Source organism: Sus scrofa, chromosome 14 (assembly GCF_000003025.6).
Source record: "Sus scrofa isolate TJ Tabasco breed Duroc chromosome 14, Sscrofa11.1, whole genome shotgun sequence".
In the NCBI taxonomy this organism is placed as follows: Eukaryota; Metazoa; Chordata; class Mammalia; order Artiodactyla; family Suidae; genus Sus; species Sus scrofa.
The window spans coordinates 90,941,043-90,958,324 of record NC_010456.5 but is presented as its reverse complement, the minus strand read 5'-3'; the positions used below and the strand labels follow the sequence as shown (position 1 = coordinate 90,958,324).

General features: G+C 39.0%; 2 protein-coding genes and 1 pseudogene across 3 annotated transcripts in view; all 3 read right to left on the bottom strand.

The window, feature by feature from the left end:
- LOC100152956 (olfactory receptor 6C74-like) overlaps positions 1-17,282 on the bottom strand; it is a 78,298-nt gene that overhangs the window by 27,139 nt on the left and 33,877 nt on the right. For both annotated transcript variants that reach the window (XM_021073091.1, XM_013983472.2), the window contains exon 2: positions 15,129-15,224. Coding sequence is in view for 1 of the 2 variants with exons in the window: in XM_013983472.2 (XP_013838926.1) it covers positions 15,129-15,136 (8 nt within the window). In the remaining variant the exon portion in view is untranslated. The remainder of the gene's footprint in view (positions 1-15,128; positions 15,225-17,282) is intronic.
- On the bottom strand, positions 3,552-6,292 carry LOC110256706 (annotated as a pseudogene).
- LOC100153775 (olfactory receptor 13A1) lies at positions 10,566-12,225 on the bottom strand. Its single transcript, XM_013983474.2, is given in 2 exon segments — positions 10,566-12,206; positions 12,208-12,225. Coding segments are annotated over 2 exon segments (987 nt in total). The 3' UTR covers positions 10,566-11,237.

Below are 17,282 nucleotides of genomic sequence, written 5' to 3'. Positions count from 1 at the left end.
TGACAGTGCACCTGCATTTTGACTCCTCAGCCTTTATGCTATTATTACCACACATTTTCCTTGCGCATGTTATAAACCCCACAGTGCATTGTTACTGTTTTTGTGGAAAAGAGTCAATTATCTTTCAAAGAAATTGAAATAATTTTTAAAATATATACCTACTAGTGTAGTTACTACATTTGGTGATTTTCCTTTCTTTTCATAGATCCATATTTCTACCTGGATAATTCTAAGAGAATTTCCCTCTCTAGAAAGATGACTTTTTTTTTTTTTTTTTTTTTTTTTTTTTTTTTTTTTTTTTTTTTTTTTTCTAAGAGAATTTCCCTCTCTAGAAAGACTGACTTTACCAATTATTATTCTGCAGGTTTGCTGATGATCATCTTTTGTATGACCTCAAAAGTTTTAAAAATCTTTTTGCAGGTATAGAATTCTAGGTTGGCATATTTTTTAAAGTCCTTTAAAAATATCATGCCATTGTAGTCTCATTTACATATTTCCAAAACGAAACCTATGTTATCTTTATCTTTATTCCCTATATGCAACTGTCTTTTTTCATCTGGCTGCTTTTAAGATTTTCTCTTAGACACTTGTTTTTAGCAATTTGATTATTTTGTGCCTTGCTGTAGTTTTTTCCCTATCTCTTGAGTTGGGTTTTGCCAAGATTTTTAGTTCTGTTTTCATGAAATTTGGAAAAATCTTGGCCATTATTTCCTTAAAACTTTTTGTCATCCCTCCTTCACATATACACTTCTCCTTCAGAAATCTAATTGTGTCCGTGTGGAGTTGCTTGAAGTTGTCCCGTACTTCATTGATGCTCTTTTCAATTTAAATGAATTATTTTATTTTAAATTTAACTATAATTATATCCTCAAATTTGCTAACGTACGTCTTCTATGTCCAATATTCTATTCATTCCATCTTGTAACATTTTCATTTGAGACACATTTTGAGACTCAAAGAAGGTATAGTTTGCTTTTTAAAAGCCACCTTATTATGATTGACATACAAAGAACTGTATATATTTAATATATACAGCTTGGTGAGATTGGAGATAAGTATGCATTCTTAAACCATCATCACAATCAAGGCCATGAGTCTCTATATCACCTCCAAAAATTTCTTCCAACCCCTTTATTTTTGCTTTCTTTTGGGTAAGAACACAATGCAAGATCTTCCCTCTTATCAAAATTTTCACTACACAATATAGTATTGTAACAATAGGTCCTATGTTGTACAGTAGATCCAGAACTTACTCATCTTGCAGTACTGAAATTTGTATATTCGAACTGACATCTACTCCTTTCCAGCATACCCCAGCCTCTTTTAACCATGAGTACTCTCTGTTTTAATGAGTTCGAATATTTTAGATTTCTCATAAAAATGAGATCATGTAATATTTGTCTTTCTGGATCTGCTTGTTTCACTTAGTACACGTCCTCCAGGTTTATCCGTGTTGTCGCATATTTCAGGATTTCCTTCTTTTTTAAGGTTCAGTAATCTTCTACTAATGTATATAAACATATTTATTCCATTCATCCGTCGATGAACACTTAAGTTGTTCCTATATACTGACTATTATGAATAGTGTTGGGATGAACCTAGGAGTGCAGATATGTCTTCAATATTTGGACTTCAATTTTTGGGATACATACACAGAAGTGGGATATTTCGAGCATAGAGTTCCATTTTTAATTTTTAAATGAACCTCCAGACTATTTTCCACACTAGCTGCACCAGTTTACATCCTCATCAAAAGTTTACAATGGTTATCTTTTTGCCACATCCTTACCAACACTTATGTCTTTTGATTTATTTGATAATAGACATCCTAACAGGTGTAACACAATGTCTTGCTGTGGTTTTGATTGGCAATTCCCCAATGGTTAATGACATTGAGCAACTTTTCGTGGGTTTGTTGGCCATTTGTATGTCTTCTCTGGAAAAATGCCTATTTAGGTCCTTTACTCATTACTTTATTTGGGTTATTTGTTGGGTTTTGTCATTGATTTGCATGTATTCATTATATACTTGGGGTATCAACAGCTGCATGTGGGCCCTAATTAGGCACTGCCTCCTATCATTAGCCAGCACCACTAGGTTCACCTTAAGCTTGTCCCTCTCAGCTGTGCACTTGCATATCCCCAGCTCCCCCACCCTCTACTGCCATGTGCACTCACGTGAGAAGATCAACAATTGCACAGTTCATTAGTGGATCTGGGAAAATCATTGCCAACACAATACCTCAAGCCAAAGGAATATCCTAAATGTGAGAAAAATAGAAGAGCCTGCACACCAAAAATACGGGAATCTTTATATATGCATAGGGTGGGTAAAAATATATTCTGAAAGCTGAGGAAATCTATTCTTCAAATTCTTACATAATCATGTGCCAAAAATCTGCCAACACAGTATCTTATTATGCCTGCAGTCACAGAATAATATGGTCAGAGCAAAGCCTGGTAGCTAATAGCCATATCAGACAAACTCCAGCTCCAGGGTTTCTCTCAGTGTTTTTCCCCAAATCTATCATTTCCTATCAAAATCTTGAATATTTAAATTACAGTTGTAATTATTTTATTAAAGTATCCTATCAACTTCTTTCTGCCATGCTCAAATTATATTTCTATTACAGCATGTGTCATGTGTCATGGTAGGTAGCAATAGCATATTTTACATTATTTCTGGACACCCAGAGGTGGTTGTATCAAACCTCATTCCACAAATTAATATCCTTTTTTACAGATTTATTTGAAGAGACTTTACAGTCACATTTGACTTCTTTCCACATCTGACTCAATTACCCTCGATTTCTTTACATTTTCTGTAGTCAGGAAACAATCTTAACTACTCAATTCCCTGTCCAGAACTTATAATGCCTTTTTCCCTGTGGTCCTTCTTCCTCAGGTCTTCAGTACTAAAATCAACCTGGAAAAGCAGTAAACCAATGAGAAGTTTCAATTTCAACTAGATATATATGTCTTCATCATAGTGGGAACTAGAATTGTAAAATTTATGTTCCACTTGAATACAACATATTCAGCATTGAAAACAATTTTATTGAGTCATTTTAAATAATTTAATATCATGATAGTTATGTACACAAGTGTCCTTCAAAACTCAATATAGTGACCATGCCACATCTGTCCTAGAACCAATTTGATATTCTTAACATTTTGAATTTATTCTTGCTTTTATCACAAGCAGACACTTGTGGGATACATCTTCCCAAATGAGATTCCATATGCATCAAATGGAATCATGTATATTGGGCTCTTCATTAAAATGTGTGGATGCTATTGATTTAAAACTAATGAAGAGGAGTTCCCATCATGGCGCAGTGGTTAACGAATCCGACTAGGAACCATAAGGTTGCAGGTTCGGTCCCTGCCCTTGCTCAGTGGGTTAATGATCCGGTGTTGCGGTGAGCTGTGGTGTAGGTTGCAGACGCGGCTCAGATCCCGTGTTGCTGTGGCTCTGGTGTAGGCTGGTGGCTACAGCTCCAATTAGACCCCTAGCCTGGGAATCTCCATATGCCATGGAGCGGCCCAAGAAATAGCAAAAAGACAAAAAAATAAAATAAAAATAAAAAATAAAATAAAACTAATGAAGAGAAGATCCAAGAAGATTTTTCATCTCAGCACAAAGAACACTAGAGTCTTCAAATAGTGGGTTGTATTGGATTTTAAGACAAATTATCCTTATTCTAAGAATAAACAAGCAGAACCTCAAAGAGCATATTCAAAAGTCTATTTAGGAGATGCAAAAAATAGGAGGGAGATAGCATTGGATGGAGAAGGTTTATTTCCCCTCTGGGAGTCTGTGCTTCTATCTCTGTAACCTCACCCTGGACAGAGCATCCTTCACAGCCTGGTGGACCTGTTTATTCCACAGAGTGTAAATGACAGGATTCAGTGGCGGGTCACCACCGTGTTCACAAGGGCAGCCTCCCTGTTGGAGTCCAGCCTGTTTGTTTGCTTTGGTTTCACATATATAAAGACACAACTGCCATACATCAGAGAAAGGACAATGAGATGAGATGAGCAGGTGGAGAAAGCTTTCTGTCGCTCCTTGGCTGCAGGGAGATGCATGATTGTGACTATTATGTTACTATGTGCAAAGATGGCTGTAATTAGGGGTGTCAAAAGAACACACAAAGCAAGGTCAAAGGCCAACATTTCAATAGATCTGGTGTCATAACAAGAGAGATTAGTCAAGGGCCTCAAATCACAGAAGTTAGGAATGACATGGGGGCCACAGAAGGATAACTGAGAAAGCATTTTAACTGGAACCACCATTTAGAGGAATCCCAAAACTAAGCAGGCAGTGACCAGGAGGAAACACATCCTTGGGTTCATGATAGTTATGTAAAACAGAGGTTTACAAATGGCCACGTACCGATCCAAGGATAGTACAGCCATAAGGAAGAAAACAGTTGCTCCCAAGAAAAGAAAGACAAAAACTTGTGTAAGCAGGCAGCAAAGGAAATTGTTTGCCTCCCTGACAGAAAGATGGCCAGCAATTTAGGAATAACAGTGGTTATAAAACAGCACTCTAAGAAGGAAAAACTGCTGAGGAAGAAGTACATAGGTGTCTGGAGGTGATGGTCAGTCCAGGTGATGGTGATATGAGAATGTTTCCTGTGATGGAGGCCAGATACATCAGCAGATGCACCAAGAAGAGGACCTCCCCTAGGTGCTGGACAGCAGGGAATCCCTCAGGGATGAATTCCTGAACTGCGGTTCCATTTCTTCCATGCCCCATCATGGCCTTTCCATTTCTTCAATCAACCCTTGTTGAGCCATTTTGCAGAGGGTCATGACTGAAGAATGAAGAACCTTATTTTATTAAATATATAAAATAGTGTAGACATGGTGACTGGGTTTATTATTTTGAACATTATATTTCATGTATAGTTTTACTCATTACTAAGTAAAATGCATTTTTATCTTTAAATATATTTATGTAGATGCAGCCTAAAATCTTGGAGAAGAATTGTGCATTGGCTACAAGTTTTGATAAAGTCATTTTAACAGTGTTAGGTGGCAGATGCGGCTCGAATCTGGTGTTGCTGTGGTTCTTGCGTAGGCTGGCAGCCACAGCTCTGATTAGACCCCTATATTCATTTTCCTATATAGTCTATTGCTGAGCAGAAAAGTCCTTCTTTCAGTTATATATCTGATCATGCAATATACTCCTGGTAAGACACCATTAATATCATGCATCTATAAGGTGAATATTGAAAAAGGAAAACTGTAGCCTTAAAATCACTGAACTGGTAGACAGAACAATAGAAATTACCCAGTATGAACAACAAAAATAAAATAACTTTAAAAAACTATATACAGCCACATGGACCTGTGGAACTATAACAAAAGATCTAACATTTGTGTCACTGGAATCTAAAAAAGTGGAGAAATGGAGTAGGCCATTTCATATACCAGCAATGAAGATGTGGACATTGAAACCAAAAGTACAATAGCACTTACAATCACTCTATAAAAATGGAAAATGCTTTAGCATGAATCTAACAAAACATGTACAGAACTTATATACTGAAAACCACCAAATGCTAGTGAAAAAGTAATATCTAAATAATAAAGAGATATACCATGTTCATGCATTTGAGAACTAGAAGGGGGAATTCAAAATCACAGAGCAAGAAGACATGGAGCTCACTTCCTCCCGTGAACACATCAAAAATACATGTGGAATATATGGAACAACTCTTAATGAAAATTAACTGCAAACTGGCAGAAGGACTCCTGTACAACCAAGACTCTAAGAGAGATATACATATAATTCGGTAGGAAAGGAAGAAAAGTGATTGGGTTGGGATGTGAGCATCTGAGGGGGATTCATAGGAAAAGGGGGGTTGTACCTGCACTGGGGAGTGAGCAAGTCAAGTGACTGGACATCCCAGTCCTGGGGTTCTCTGCAAAAGAGACAAACCCCTCAGCTGGTTGGAGGACCCCGGTGCCATATAGGAAGGCTAGAGAAGCCTGACTTCGCCCATGAGGAGTGTGTGATAATGACATGCCTCCAGATGCAAGTCATTCTGGCCACATGCCCCAGCCCAAGCTGAGGAAACACTCTGGCCCCAGTTACTCCAAGCACTGGATCTGGGGTGGCAAGAACCAGGGAATAGGCTTGACCTTGGTATACAGAGATGACCCAGTCCCAGAGTGGAGCCTGGGTGTGGTGACAATGGCCATTGCTGGCACTTAGGCTGGTAACCACTATCTTGTTCTCTATATCTGTGAGTCTGCTTTTATTTTTGTTTTATTATATTCACTAGTTTTTTTATATATTCACTAGTTTGTATTTTATTATATTCACATTTGTTGTATTTTTTAGATTCCATTTGACATTCCACAAATATCATAGAGTATTTGTCTTTCTCTGTTTGACTCATTTCACTTAGCATAATGCCCTCCAATTTCATCCATGTTGCTGCAAATGGCAAAATTTTGCTCTTTCATGGTTAAGTTTGTGTGTTTGTATGTGTGTGTTTGTATATATGTATATACTTAGGTTGCTTCTACATCTTGGTTATTGTAAATAACGGTGCTATCAACATTGGAGCACATGTATCTTTTCAAATTAGTGTTTTTGTTTTTTTCTAGATATATACCCATGAGTGGAATAGCTGAGTATGGTAGTTCTATTTTTATTGTTTGCAAAACTTCCATATTTTTTCCACACTGGCTACACCAATTAACATTTCCACCCTACAATGCAGGAGGGTTCCCTTTTCTCCACACCCTCACCAACATTTGCTATTTGTGTTCTTTTTAATGATGGCCATTCTGACTGGTATGAGGTGATATCTCACTGCAGTTTTGATTTGCAATCCCCTGATGATTAGCAATGTTGAGCATTTTTCATGTGCCTGATAGCCATATAAATTTCCTCTTTGGAAAACTGTCTCTTCAGTTCTTCTTTCTTTTTTAAAAATTATATATATATATATATATATGGTGACCCAGTTACACATACATGTATACATTCTTTTTTCTCACATTATCATGCTCCATCATAAGTAAACAGACCTAGTTCCCAGTGCTACACAGCAGGATCTCAGCCATAAAAAAGAAGAAAATAATGCCATTTGCAGCAACATGGATGGAACTAGAGACTTTCATACCAAGTGAAGTAAGTCAGAAAGAGAAAGACAGATACCATATGATATCACTTATATCCAGGATCTAATATACGGCACAAATGAACCTTTCCACAGAAAAGAAAATCATGGACTTGCAGAATAGACTTGTGATTTCCAAGGGGGAGGGGGAAGGAGTGGGATAGAAGGGGAGCTTGGGATTAATACATGCAGATTATTGCTTTTGGAATGGCTTAGCAATGAGATTCTGCCCAATTTTTAATCAGGTTGTTTGATTTTTTGATGTTGAGTTGTATGAGATATTTACATATGTTGGACATTAAACCATTATTGGTCATACCATTTGAAAATATTTTCTCCCATTCAATAAGTTGTATTTTGGGTTTTTTCTTTTTTGATGCTTTCTTTCACTGTGCAAAAGATCTTAAGTTTAATTAGGTTCTACTTGGGGTTTTTTTTGCTTCCATTTTCTTTACTTTAGGAGACAGTTCCAAAAAAAAAATATTGCTGGAATTTGTGTCAGAGTGTCCTACCTATGTTTTCTTCTAGGACTTTTACAGTATCCAGTCTTACATCCAGGTCTTTAATCCATTTTCAGTTTATTTTTGTATATGGTGTTAGAGAGTTTCTAATTTCATTCTTTTACATGTAGCTGTCCAGTTTTCCCAGCACTGCTTCTTTTTTTTTCATTCATTAAATATTTTTTAAGATTTTCATTTGTTCCATTATAGTTGATTTACAGTGTTCTGTCAATTTCTATTGTACAGTAAAGTGACCCAGTCATACATACCTTTTTTTCACATTATCCTCCATCATGTTCCATCACAAATGACTAGATACAGTTCCCTATGCTATACAGCAGAATATCATTTCTTATCCACTCCAAATGCAATAGTTTGCATCTATTAACCCAAATTCATTGATGAGTTCTAACCGTTTTCTGGTGCTGTCTTTAGGGTTTTCTAAGTATAGTATCATATCATCTGCAAAGAGTATTAATTTTACTTCTTTTCCAATTTGGATTCCTTTTATTTCTTTTTCTTGGCTCCTCCTTATATTTTTCTAGTTCCTTTATAAAATAATCTGCATAATTGTTTATATCCACTCTTAAGTCCTTCATATTCACCCTTAATTCCTTCAGCATTTTCACTATCTCCTTTTTAAACTCAGTGTCTATTAGACTGCAGAGGTCTGTTTAATTGTTTGCTGCTTCAGGTGAATTCTCCTGTTGTTTTAACTGGGAACAGTTTCTGAGCTTCTTCATTTTGCTTAATTTTTTTTATTCTGTGAGTTTAGGGAAACCTGCTACTGTAGTATTGGACGGCTATTTTTTGCAAGAGCACCCCTTTGTATTTTGTAGGGGTTTACTACTTATTTTTGGCATGGGAGTTTGGATATTTGTTGTCTCCTTCCTCAGAGTGAACAGGCTGTTACCTCCTTAATAGGGTGCTCTGTGTGTTTCCAGGGAGAAGGAAGCAATGGGCAGGGCTAGTAGTCAGTGTCTAGTTGCTGGGCTCTTGACAGTAGCAAGGACCCACCGGAAGGTGGCGCAGGCTACTCCTGGTTGCAGGGCCTCAGACATATTTATTATTTTTTTTAGTGATATTTATTTTTTCCATTATAGTTGGTTTACAGTGTTCTATTAATTTTCTACTATACAGGAAAGCGACCCAGTCACACATACGTATATACATTATTTTTCTCACATTATCCTCCATCATGGTCCACTAGATATAGTTCCCAGTGCTAGACAGCAGAATCTCATTGTTTATCCATTCCAAATGCAATAGTTTGCATCATTAACCCCAGATTCCCAGGCAGATTTAGATGGTGCTGGGAGCATTTGGCAGTGGCAGTGGCAGGGTGTGTGAGTTCCCAGGGGAGTGAGAGCAACAACAGGTGGTGTTTGGTCACAAAGCCCTCCTCTGTGGTGTCCTCTGAGGTGACTGGGGCTGCAAGTGGTGCCTGTTCATGACCCCTAGTGGTGGCAGGCCACGCCCACCTTGAGTCAGAGATAACTGCCCCCTCCACCTGTAGACCACGCAGTTATGGTCAGTTAATCTGTGACAAAGAAGACAAGAATGTACAGTGCAGAAAAGACAGTTTCTTCAGGAAGTGGTACTGGGAGGAGAAGGATCAGGATGGCAGAGGAGTAAAACATGGTGCTCACCTTCTCCAACAAACAACCCTGTACATCCACAACACCATTACACCACACTCTGCAACACAGCCCTCTCGTGCCTTTTCCTTTTTATGTTCACCAGCATGGGTACTAGCGTCTTCTCAATTAGATTACCAGTATTCTAAAGATACAAATGAAGGCTCACATTCCTGTTTGTCAAATGAATAATGAATGCTCTCTTAAGCACTCAATATTTATCTAAGTATTTTTTTTTATTTTTTACTCCAATTAAAAATGTAGAAAATATAACAATTATAAGAAACCAAGATGAATAACACAATGTATGTTCTTCATGGCATGCTGAAAATCTACTAGTAATCGTATTGAGGCATTAATGGTCGTTTTCAAAGCCCTATTCACTGCAAAGTCTCTGAGACACTGAGGGCTTCAACATATCCTTTGGGTATCAGAATGCTATTAGAAGAGATTAGACTTGGTCCATACCAACCTATGCGCCAAAGCCACAGGCAGTCTATAGATGATCAAATTCTTGAATTTCATGTCCCAAATCATTGTGCTTCTGATGGATTACAATGAGAATATGGGATGAAGAACCATGGACAACCCATTCCTTTGAAATAAATACCAAATGCTACCCTCAGTTTCTATCTGCAGTGGTAAACAATATGCATTTTTCTTCAATCCCAAAGATTTGGTTCAACACTCACGACTAGCTTCTGTCATCTTTAGTGGGTCATGATAAAGAGAATAAATTTTTCAGTCCAGTTAGACATGGAGGATTGTCCACTCAGTTGTTTTCTGAAACAATGGGAGGACAGCATTGCCTTCTTGAGGTGCTGAGTAATATTTAGAGCTAAATCATAGCAGTTGTCCCCACTCCAGGTGAACAAGGTAGGAAAGATATTCGTGATTTGAGAACAAAGTAAAGGAGGGGTAAGAAACCTCAGGCATTTTTCTAAATGCATAGGCAACACTTCAGGTTTTAAGGTTGCAATTTCTGCATTCAAAACAAAGTAGTTATTGCAGACATCACACTCATCAAACTGCATTCATTAAATACGTCCAGTTTGGAGGAGTTTCCATTGTGGTGCAGCAGGTTAAGAATCCGACTAGTATCCATGACAATGCAGGTTCAATCCCTGGCCTCACTCAGTGAGTTAAGGATCTGGCTTTGCCATGAGCTGTGGTGTAGGTGGCAGATGCGGCTTGGATCATGCGATGCTGTGGCTGTGGTGTGGGTTGGCAGCTACAGCTCTGATTTGGCCCCTAGCCTGGGAACTTCCATATGCTGGGGGTGTGGCCTCAAAAAGACAAAAAGAAAAAAAAAATTGTGCAGTTTTTATATATCAGTTATACCTCAAAAAAGCTGTTAGAACAAACTATCTTAATAATGCATTTTACCTTGAGTGTTAGTGATAAGAAAAGAGAAAGACAGAAACAACAGTTTTCATTAGAATCAGAAAATTTTTTTTGAAGGCTAACTGGCTCCAGAGGGAACATGAGGTGAGATAGAAGAGGGTTTCTTAGGGGCCAGTGGTCACCTTAAAGAAATTCTTCAGTCTGGCAATCCCCCAAGTGCTATAAAGTCCACATCTCCTGCTTAACTCTTTTCAGGCTCACACACCTAAATGCTAGATGTGGTTTCAGGATTTACAATCTGAATGTTATACAGACAAAAGAAAAAGAAAACAGAAAAACACTTCCATATAGCTGTAAGTCTAAAACTCAAGAAGCCTTCTCTTCTCCTAGAGAGCTTTGTTTCCCTGATAGCTTAGCATTGACATCACAATGGGGTCTCACAGGCTCACATCAGCCAGCCTCAGGGCACCATAATTCCAAACTCATCTTTTCTTCTGGGTAGAAGAGACAGGTTTACTTACCTTCCAGTCCAGAAACTTGCTCATCAGACCCTTCATAGAAAGGTCAATTCCCACTTAAACTGCAGTCTCCAAGAAGAGCTTCAAAAGACACAAATTAATGTCTGAAGAAGGGGAAAAGTTTCCTGAGGGCTGCTTTGACTTCCTGGTTTCTCAAAGTATAGATGAGGGGGTTGAGAGTAGGGCTCAATATGGTGTACAGCACACCAGCCAACTTGCTCTTCTCCGCACTGTAGCTGGAGACAGGGCTTATGTAGGCGTAGAAGACGGCAGTGTAATACATGCACACCACAATGAGGTGGGAAGAGCAGGTGGAAAAGGCTTTCTTCTTCCCCTCAGCAGTCCGCATCTTTAGGATGCTGGAGATGATGAACCCATAGGACACAATGGTCATCAGGAAGTTCAACATGCCATAAAAGGCATCAGCCAGGACAATCATGATGCTGTTCACATAGGTGGAGCTACAGGAGAGAAGTAACAGAGGAGGGACCTCACAGAAGAAATGGGTGATAATGTTGGGGCCACAGAATTTCAAGCGCAGCATCAGCCCTGTGTGGATAGCCGTGTTGAAAGCACAGAGCACCCACACACCTATGGCCAACATGCTGCAGAATGCCTTGCTCATTAAGGTGCTGTAATGCAGGGGGTGGCAGATGGCTGCATACCGGTCATAGGCCATGACTGTGAGGAGGAGCAGCTCCGAGGATGCAGCCCAGGTGAGGAAATAAAGCTGGGCCATGCAGCCACCATAGGAGATGGAGCTCTCCTCTGTAACTAGACCCTCCAGTGCTTTGGGCATGATGGAAGAGGTGCAGATAATGTCCATAGTAGCCAAGTTGAAGAGAAAAAAGTACATGGGGGTATGCAGCCCACGATTGAAGGTGATGCCCAAAATGATGAGGATATTACCTATGAGTGCTACAGAGTATAGGGAGAGGAAACAGCCGAATAGAAGCACACAGTATTCTGGGTGCTCTGAAAAGCCCTGCAGGATGAACTCTGTTACCAAAGTCTGGTTATTCATGGTCCTCAGGCTGAGAGGGGTTTCTGGGACTATCAGGTGATATCTCCACCCACAGCTTCATGTGATTTGGGGGCTAGAGAGAGAAACAAGAGGTGTCCTAAGGAAGGCTGCTACCATGTTTCCTTCACACCTGATGCCATGGCATTAGCGATATTATATAGATGTATTAGGACTCATTAATCAAGATAAATACACAAATATGACAACTGGCAAAGGATATGAACATTCAGTTCATAAAGGTAGGTACAAATGGCCAATTGAACTCATCAGGCATCATTCAACCACAAAGAAATGCGAGTTAAATCAACAACCCACTCTTTATCAGCCATGATTTGGTCAAGTTAGAAAAGCAGGGTATTGGCTAACATTAGAAAGGGTGCCATGATGTAAACCTTTTAAAAATCATATTCCATTTGAGCCAGAACTTTCATTTCTAAGAATTTATCCTAAGGGAACAATTAGAAGCATCTTCAAGTTGGCATCAAATTTAAAAGTAACCTATACTTTTTTTTTCTTTTTAGGGCCACACTTGTGGCATATGGAAGATGCCAGGCTAGGGGTCGAATCAGAGCTGCAGACATCCGCCTACGCCACAGCCACAGCAACAGCAACACAGGATCTGAGTCATGTCTGTGTCCTACACCACAGCTCACAGCAAAGCCAGATCCTTAACCCACTGAGTGAAACAGGGATCAAACCCACACTTATGGATACTACTTGGGTTAATAACCTGCTAAACCACAACGGGAACTCCAAAAGTAAGCTATACTCGTAAAGGTGAGTATATATGATGTATTGATATGATATATTGATGTGTGCTTATCAAAATGATGCTTTAGAGGTGTTTTACTGATGTTTACGAAAATTAAAAACTAGTGTGTGTAACAGCATCTCATTTTGAGTTTTTAAAAAAAGCACGTTTGTATATGTACCTGTAAAAAAAAAAACACTGGTAAGTGATAGACTAGAATTTGAAGAGTGGGGGTGGACTATAGTCGATTTCATGTCCTTGTTTTTGCTGCTCTGTATTTTCTGATTTTTCCAATTAAAAGCCTTTCTAAAGGCAGATCTATCATGTAATTCTCCTTCTAATAATTCTTCCATTAGCTCCCATTGCTGACAGAACAAAGGCTCCCATCTGCTACTCATGGAATCCACCTCCTCTCCTGCCAATATCCTCCCACTCATCCTGCTCCTCAGAGCCAAAACTTCCACCACACCCAGAATGCATGAGCCATGCCAGGCTTTTGTGGCTTCATTCTTACATTCTATTCAACCAGGAATGTAATTCTCATGAACCAGGTTGATTATCAGCCTCCTACCCTTTTCTGACATCCCTTCCTTAAAGAGAAAGGAGCACTCTCTCCTTTGTGGCTTTTCAGGATACCGTACTGACTTCTATCCTAGAACTCACGACAAGTCACCTTGTGATCATGGTACCCAACTCTCTCCCTAAGGTTAGTATATTTGCCTCACTTCTCTTTCAGAATTCCTCTTTGGCACTTAGCCCCAGTGCCTGATATGGAATGGGTGGGCCCTCAAATATGTTTGCTGAAATAGCGCTAAAGAATAGTCTACTACAAATAAAAGCAGAGTCCTTTTCTATTCTCAAGTCAGTGTACGCATTCTGTATTGCTTAAGATGAAATCAGCATGGTGCCACATTTACTTTTTTCCTTCTTTTCAACTCTTTATTCATGAAAATAGTTAATTTAAGGTATATGCTCACATTCAACTTAGAATTCTGTGTTTTGTCAAACTTCAAAAAAAGTTAATTACCTCTCAAGCATTAAATGATTTAGTCAAAGTTCACCTAAAATTGGACCATATCACAACTCTGTAAGGTGAAGACTATTCTTGAATAGAAGAGCATAAAATTCCTCTGACTCAGAGCAATAACCTATGTTAGTGTAGAGTCTGTTCAAAGTGGATGCAAATGGTGGAGCTCCATCTATATTTTCCCTGCAACAACGTATCAGGTCAGCTAATCAGTTTGGTGGATGTAATAAATACAGTGTGCTTCAGCTTATTTCCTTTTTTATTTGGGACAACAATAATGAATATTACTTTTTCCCAGTTTGTGTGGGGGATCTGGAGATGTGATTTCCTCCTTTGTACTCTGCTTCTCACCCATCTGGTGAGTGATTCCTGTTTAAGTCTAGGCACTCCTATGAGGATGAAAAGCTGAGGCAGGCTGAAAAGGAAGAGAACAGATTTGCTCCCATGTATGTCTCCATCTAAGATTTCTGCATTTACCACTAATATCCTCCCTAGGATTCTAACCACTCTGACGCCTTTAGTTATCACTTTTAGTCACTCCACACACGGTATGAATTACAAACCAGAGACTCATATCACTGTGGCCATACCTAGGAGGAGACAGACATGTCCATCATTAAACACCAAGCAGGAGCAGCCCTATCATATACCATTACTGGAGCACCAAGAGTACCTATTATGAAGGAAACCTTAAACCTGGTCCTTCTCTTAGCTCAACTCCAGAGTGAGGATTTAAAATATTAAATGAACTATAACCCAAATGGAAGTTTTGAACAGATACTGAGCACAAGGAAGTTTCATCAAACCAATTCACATATTACCCCTCATATAACTACCCTCTCACTATAATTTTCAGGGCAGGTGGACATCTTCCCCATCCAGCTAATCAACAGGGAGGTTAGGCAGTCAAGACACCAAGACTCTCTCTGTAAGAATGACCTTGAAATCTCTGTTGGGCCTTAGCTGGTCATTTCTTCTTCTGAAAATAACACAGATCTTTCTTTCCCAAGGTTTGGGGAGCACTGGCGTTAAATTCTTAAGCATCACAAGACTATTACAAAGACGTGACAGGGAAAAAAACTTTCAGGTACCAATTGCCAAGTTTTAACACATTTATATTCAGACAACATGACTCCCCACATGCAAGATGATAGGACATTTAAACAGTAGTTATTTCCACACTTACCAGATCATTTGGCATTCAGATTTCAGAGGAAATGAAAAGGTGTCTTGGCTGATTTAATCACTTTAAAGAAACAGCATTCAGTGTCCTCAAAAATCCCTGAAATTAAAATGTTCATTTTATTGAGTTTTTCACACACACACAAATAGACTGAATTTTCTGTGGAAGACAATTTATTTTTAGTGAATTTTTGTCTTAGTTTCAATTTATTGGCCTTAATTTCACAAATGGAGAATTATTACTGTTTTAAGACATTGAATTAATAATGGATAAGTTGACTACTGCCACTACTTTCATCTCTGAAGGGGTCTGAAGATTTTCACAGACGCCATGTGATGAATCCAATGTCCTTCTATTATATGTGAAGATAAATATTCCTATTGAAAATATATTCCAAGAACAGAAAACTAAAAATCAGAAAATGCAAAAATCTAATATGTTCAGGTTTAAATACGAAAGATGGTTCGAAGATGACCCAGTCCAGCCTATTTATTGTAAAACTACAAAGGCATCTAAGTGACTTATCCTAGTCACAGTGAGTATTAGTGGCAAAGTTAATATCTAGTCCAGGGATTTGGGATTCCAGTCTGGAATTCCTTGCAGTGTAATTTGTTTGTTGCCTTATTGAATCTAACCTTATCAAATGTCAAAGCAAAAATCAAGAAAAAGAAAAATCAACCATTTCTATGAAATTTATTATGATTGAGGTGTGGAATGCAACCTTAAACACATAACCAGTTTTAGAATCCTATTTGCTCCATTATTTCATTTACAGATTAAACAGTAATAATACTCAGTGAGAAGCCCAAAAATGTTACTGACTCTGGGTCAGCTAAACAAAAAATATCAGTTCTTTTATACAGTTAATGATCCAGATTATGCAAACTTACAGTTTTGAGTAGGATGAACCACCTTCAGAGCTTAATTATCTTGGAGTTCCCGTTGTGGCTCAGTGGTTAACGAATCCAACTAGGAACCATGAGGTTGCAGGTTCCATCCCTGGCCTTTTTCAGTGGGTTAAGGATCTGGCATTGCTGTCTCGGATCCCGCGTAGCTGTGGCTGTGATGTAGGCCAGCAGCTACAGCTCCGATTAGACCCCTAGCCTGGGAACCTCCATATGCCGCGAGAGCGGCCCAAGAAATGGCAAAAAGACAAAAAAAAAAAAAAAAACCTGTTAATTACCTTGAAAAAAATTCTTTCACTTTTGTGGATTTTAAGTATAGCCTCTCTTTCTCTGTATACCACAACTGAGGATGGAAACATAGTCACATTGGGGCAGTATGCATTGTAAGACAAAATCGATCTAGACAGGATGAAAGATTTCTTCCCCTATTTAAGCTGACCTTGGCAAGATTTTGTGATTCATTAGCAAAGTTTGTCACTGCCTGTAGAAGACACTTGGGAGAGATGTTCACAGCTATTACTCTAAGTGGACCCTGAAGGAGCAATTAAATCAGGTGTTTCTTTGCTGGGTACTTGGCTGTCACTGGTGTTCACACAAAGACCAATTCAGACTTCAGATCCAAAGGTACAGAAAGGGCTGTGAGCCTGAGCAGGGGCAGAATCAAACATGTCTCCCAGTTCATAGAATCTGGGGCACCACAGACTCATATTCTGGTGTTCAGAATAATGTGCTCACACATATAGACTGGGGAGAGGGTATGGGCGGGCAGCGAGCATTTCTAGTCTGACTCCTTGGGAGACTAGAGGCATGAAGCAAACATCCCCATGCTCCCTTGCATTAAACACCCCTACCAGCAGAGCTGGCCCCTCACTAGCCCTCACTCACACTTGGCTCCCTTACCAACCTCTCTTCACTTCCCCTATCCCCATATTCTCTCTCCCTATCCAAATTCCACCAGATCTAACTCTATGTCCTCTACCAAGAGGGAAATAATCACTCTTTGCTGGATCTTTGTCACATTCAGGAGTTCCCCCACCATGCTTCAGTAGTAATAATATAGGCTTTAGAGTCTTTCTAGACCCAGGGTCAAGTCCCAACCCTGAAGGCTACTGGTTGTGTGACTTTGAGCAAGTCTCTTAACCACTCCAGGACTTAATTATGATAATATAAGGCTTACAACAGTACCTAATACATGAAAAGGGTCTGACAATATTTTATGTTCTCTTTCTCCAATTTGGCACATATTTATGTA